Source organism: Coregonus lavaretus (genome assembly GCF_964263955.1).
Source record: "Coregonus lavaretus genome assembly, contig: HAP1_SCAFFOLD_2469, whole genome shotgun sequence".
Lineage (NCBI taxonomy): Eukaryota > Metazoa > Chordata > Actinopteri > Salmoniformes > Salmonidae > Coregonus > Coregonus lavaretus.
In genome coordinates, this window is record NW_028166198.1 from 45001 (window position 1) to 50000 (window position 5000).

The 5000-nt window shown below is 41.0% G+C and overlaps 1 protein-coding gene across 5 annotated transcripts in view; it reads right to left on the bottom strand.

Annotated features, from left to right (window-relative positions):
- Nucleotides 1-5000, bottom strand: part of LOC311114973 (pyruvate kinase PKM-like) — a 22804-nt gene that overhangs the window by 17666 nt on the left and 138 nt on the right. Inside the window, exons 1-2 of one of the 5 annotated variants that reach the window (XM_084190193.1) lie at nt 4884-4958; nt 4287-4353 (exon numbers count right to left, since the gene is read on the bottom strand). The exons of 2 other annotated variants lie outside the window; for them this stretch is intronic. In XM_084190193.1, the coding sequence (XP_084046319.1) occupies nt 4287-4353; nt 4884-4937 (121 nt within the window). In that variant the 5' untranslated portion in view covers nt 4938-4958. Of the gene's footprint in view, nt 1-4286; nt 4354-4883; nt 4959-5000 lie in introns of those variants that run through there. 2 more of the 5 variants (XM_084190197.1, XM_084190200.1) reach the window with 2 other exon arrangements.

Here is a 5000-nt window from a genome sequence, read left to right on the forward strand (position 1 = left end):
GCCCAATATACTGTAACCATTCACAGTGTCCACTCCCTTTGACACAGAGGTCAGCCTGGATGGTCATGTGATAGCCATAGTGACTTTTTCACAACTATTGATCACATTGTTTTGTTTTTCTTCATCTAGGGTTAGGTTGGGGTTACGGTCAGGGTTACGGTTACGGTCAGGGTTAGGGGGTTACAGTCAGGGTTACGATCAGGGTTAGGGGGTTACGGTCAGGGTTACGGTCAGGGTTACGGTCAGGGTTACGGTTACGGTTACGGTCAGGGTTACGGTCAGGGTTACGGTCAGGGTTACGGTCAGGGTTACGGTCAGGGTTAAGGTCAGGGTTAAGGTCAGGGTTAGGTTGGGGTTACGGTGATGGTTAAGGTCAGGGTTAGGTTGGGGTTAAGGTCAGGGTTAAGGTCAGGGTTAGGTTGGGATTACGGTGATGGTTAAGGTCAGGGTTAGGTTGGGGTTAAGGTCAGGGTTAAGGTCAGGGTTAGGTTGGGGTTACGGTGATGGTTAAGGTCAGGGTTAAGGTCAGGGTTAGTTTGGGGTTACGGTGATGGTTAAGGTCAGTGTTAAGGTCAGGGTTAGGTTGGGGTTACGGTGATGGTTAAGGTCAGGGTTAAGGTCAGGGTTAAGGTCAGGGTTAGGTTGGGGTTACGGTGATGGTTAAGGTCAGGGTTAAGGTTAAGGTCAGGGTGAGTGGTTGGTGCTACACTTCTTTTTTTTTCTATCTCTCGTCATCTCTTCTAAACTTCTGAATGTCAGTGTTGATGTCATGAGAGTCTTGTAATACAGGTCTGCCAATGTGTTCCTCCTAGCTCTCTAGGTGCCAAGATTACTAAATAATGACTGTGTCAATAACATTATGCATCTCTGGCCCATACACAGATCCTAGTGACTGTGACTGAACCTGGTGAGTTCATGGTTGTTGACTTGCAGTCCTGCAGCTTGACTCTCACAGATACTGTATGTGTGATTGTGAATGTGTTTTGCCGTGTTTTGCCGAACTAGGACTGAAGACAGTAGATAGGCTGGGTCAATAGAGCAGGATACCGTTCACAGACATTATACTGTACTGTGTCTTTATAGATGTAAAGCTCATTGTAAACCAACATGGGTAGCCAGGAAGGGAAATCTGGACTTGGGTCAAGTCACGCACGCACACACATGCACTAATTTAACACACACACACACACTCAGTTTTGTTTAACTAACCTTGTGGGGACACAAGTGCTGAGCGTATAGTGCTTTTTGAGGTCAGTTTGGTTTCGGTTCATTATTAAAAAATAATCACAGTTTTCGATAAAAATAAAAAAATACATTAAATGCACTATGCATTATGTGTGTTGAATGCTGTAACAACACAGAATAAAACAATTAATAAAAGTCCCATGATGGTAGTGACTGCCCTTTAACGCTTATCACTTACACTTATTAACCATCATTTATTCACATTACTTTACTTTAGTAAAATATTTATTTTATTTGATTACTTTATTATTTCATTCCAAGTCATCATCTCATCTCTATAGAGCTGCTGCCTATGCTCTGTGACAAAATCACTATTTTAGTAGTTCTTCAAAGTAAATAAGGCATACTTTTATGACTGCTGAATACCAACTATTAATCACTTATATAATGGATTTTCAGGTATAGATACCTGGCGAAGCAACTGCTTTGTATCACTCTCGCCCGTTCTCTCTTCTCTCTGTCTCTGACAAGGAGGTCTCCATGTCTTCTCCACACAGACAAGTAGGCGGGTGCGCAATGGATTATGGTCATTGTAGGTGATTACCACATTTTCTGCACTAAACTATGTAGAATATTGGCCTGTTGGAAACTACAACTCCCTACTACATCGCACAGTTCGGGCATGATCTGATTTATCTCTAGAGAAACTGAGCATCGAGCTCACAGAAAAAAACAGAACGAAATGTAATTCAAATAATTTAACCGACGTCGGTCAGTTGTTTAAAAACCCAAAAATAACCAACATTTCAGTTAATCGCTCAGCACTAGGGGACATACAATTTATAACCATTAAAAATCCTATTTTCCCTAACCCTAAACCTTAACCCTAACCCTAACCCTAAACCTAACTCCTAACCCTAAAACTAACCCTAACTCCTAACCCTAAACCTAATTCTAACCCTAACACTAATTCTAGCTTAACCCAAACCCCCTAGAAATAGCATTTGACCAGTGGCGACCCGTCATTCATTATTTTGTATTTATTTTTGCCTGTTTTGCATGTTATTTTGGCATTAATACGTGTCACATATCAGTTTGCAAACAATTTAAAACAAATAATAATAGCGTTAATAAAGTCGCATACAAACATGGTCTCTTTTTTGCTTTCTTGAGTAAGGCAGCTCCAAAATGCAGGTGTTTCAGCCTAGCTCAGTGCTTTCTGTGGTGCAGGGGCAGCCAGCAGGAAATATGGATCGTAGGGGTTTGTAATGTTCTCTAGTTGCACCGTGATTGGATCAGTGTTCTGTCACTCATAGGGACACTATGTCACCGCAAAATCTATGGAGAGAGCTAAAAAATTCAAGCCCCTTGGGCCATAGAGTTACATTAGAAGTGCCCATCCAAGAAGGCTCAAGGTCATTGGCCACAGATAAAATTACGTCAAATCACGTTATATCTACCGTAGCTTTGATTGGACTGATCATGTCAACATCATACTTTCAAAATCTTAGCTAGCAAGCTAGACAAGCAGTCATCATCATGAATCATGTCGACAATCTACTGGCAAATATTTTTCAATCCTTGTCATATGAAGAGAAATTATAGATAAAACGTATCGGTGCTCATCAGCCATTGGACATAAACATTACACAATAAGTTGGAAATCGCAAATTCAACAATGAGTGGTTTGGAAGGAGTCAGTGGCTAACTGCAAGCGTTGCAAAGCAATCACTAGCCTGCTATTCAGTGGAGAGGGTGTGTGGTTCATGTCTGGGTTTAAGGGTCTCTTTTCCAAGCTTAAGAGGATAAACATTCAACACCATGGGCCAGAAAATGTTGAATACATTGGCCATGCTGTCAATCCAGCATGACTTCTGCTGCGTTCAAAACAACTGGAAACTCAGAACTGGGAAATATCAAACTTCAGTGAGTTCAAAACAAGCTCTAACTGGGAAAATAGGTTTTGAATGGTCATCCAACTCGGAATTCCAAGTAGAGAACTTCTAGAGCTCCAACCTGAAGATCACTGACGTCATGATTCAACCCAGTTGTCTTGAAAGCACCATAAATCCAGAAAATGCCAGACTTTGATTACCAAATTTGCTGACAATGACCGCCGCGCCACCTTCCTGTTCAAGTGAGCACAGCACAACAAGGTGAGTCCAAAAATGTATTGTATGCTGCTGCATAAATGATGTAATATGCCAGGGAGATATGTATACTAAGTGTATGTTGTGTAGTAAGCTGTTAGTAGCCCATGTGCCTCACCCTAATAATTTGGTCCCTTTCCCCCTCATAACTTAGCCTACTGTTCTGACTTGGTGGTGCACATGTAGCCTATAGCCTGTTTTAGAGAAATGTAATCATTGAATATTGTAAGAGCTTTCATTGTCTGCTTATATGTCCCCTTTATTTATCCTACTGTTCTGACTTGGTATACAAGGATAATACTGTCAGAACGGCCCATGTTCTGAATTCTGTCGCTGTACATTTCAAATTTGCTGAACAAATAGTTATATTGACTACGTCCGTCCTAGCTCGCTCATTAATGCCTCTTATCCGCTCGTCGTCCCCTTATGCCATAGTTTGTACATCTCAATTGTCAGTAAAAACCACATTTGTTTAAGCAAGTCAGCCATATCAGCTATGTTTTTTTTAAAGCAATAAATGAGGCCGAATGAACTGTTTCGCTGCCAGACAAGGCTCCGCTGATAGCCAGGTGTAGTGGTGGTAAGGATTCAATCCATGGTGCTGAAAAGAAAGCTCTGCTGTTGGGACAGCTTTATGTAGGCCCTAACAGTTTGTGGGCACCGTTGTCACCGTTATAGTGCAATTAATGTATTGTTTAGTGTTGTGTTGTGTAGTGCCTTTGCTGGCATGCATTAAAAAACAATTGGGGAGATTGCCCCACCAAGATTTACAGGCTAAAATCGCCACTGCATTTCACTTAGTTTTTTTACTATTCTTGTGGGAACTTCTGATCCCCACAAGTATAGTTAAACACGTCCGCACGCCCACACACATACACACACACACTTGTGTAGCTACCCTGAAAGCCAACAGACAGAGGGTGTAAATCAGTAGCCAGAACACAAACAGACCTTTGTGCTGGAGTTGACTGGAGAGAATGTACACTGTGAAGCCACTCCCCTGGACTCCTGAACACAGCTAGATACATACAGCACACACTTAATGTGACATAACACCCTGTCAAAATACATGACAGAGAGCACATTTAGATACAACACAGCCTTTGGCATCAAGTCCTAGTCCTACTATATTAGCCATCATTTCAGTACTGACTTCATTCTTCAAGTGACCTAAATTAGTATTTTACAGGATGGCCTGTAATTAAAGGGTTACATAACAATTATTACTGAGGTTTCAGTTTCATCACATATCAACCAATTTATCTCAAACCTGTTTTGCAATAGATTTGATGCAACACCAAACAATTAACTGACTATTATGACATTTTCGTCCAGTGAGTTTGCCAAGGAATGGGCGTGAACAGAATGTTATAGAACTAATAAAACTAAAACTGACCAAAACTGTCATAATAATTTCCTTTCCTTTGAGCAGTATGTCAACAATGTGTCATCATGGCCTTTGAAGAAGAAAAAATTGGCAGACACTTCAGTTTAGTAGCCTAAACTTGGCAGAGCTCTGGCAGAGTATATATATATATTTTTACTTACTTTGAATGGTTGCAGGGATTGTGCGATTCTGCTAATTATTGTAACAGCATGCATTCACAACGAATGACAAAGATATTCCTGAAATCTAACCGTTGTAATTGTTAAAAAAACAACATA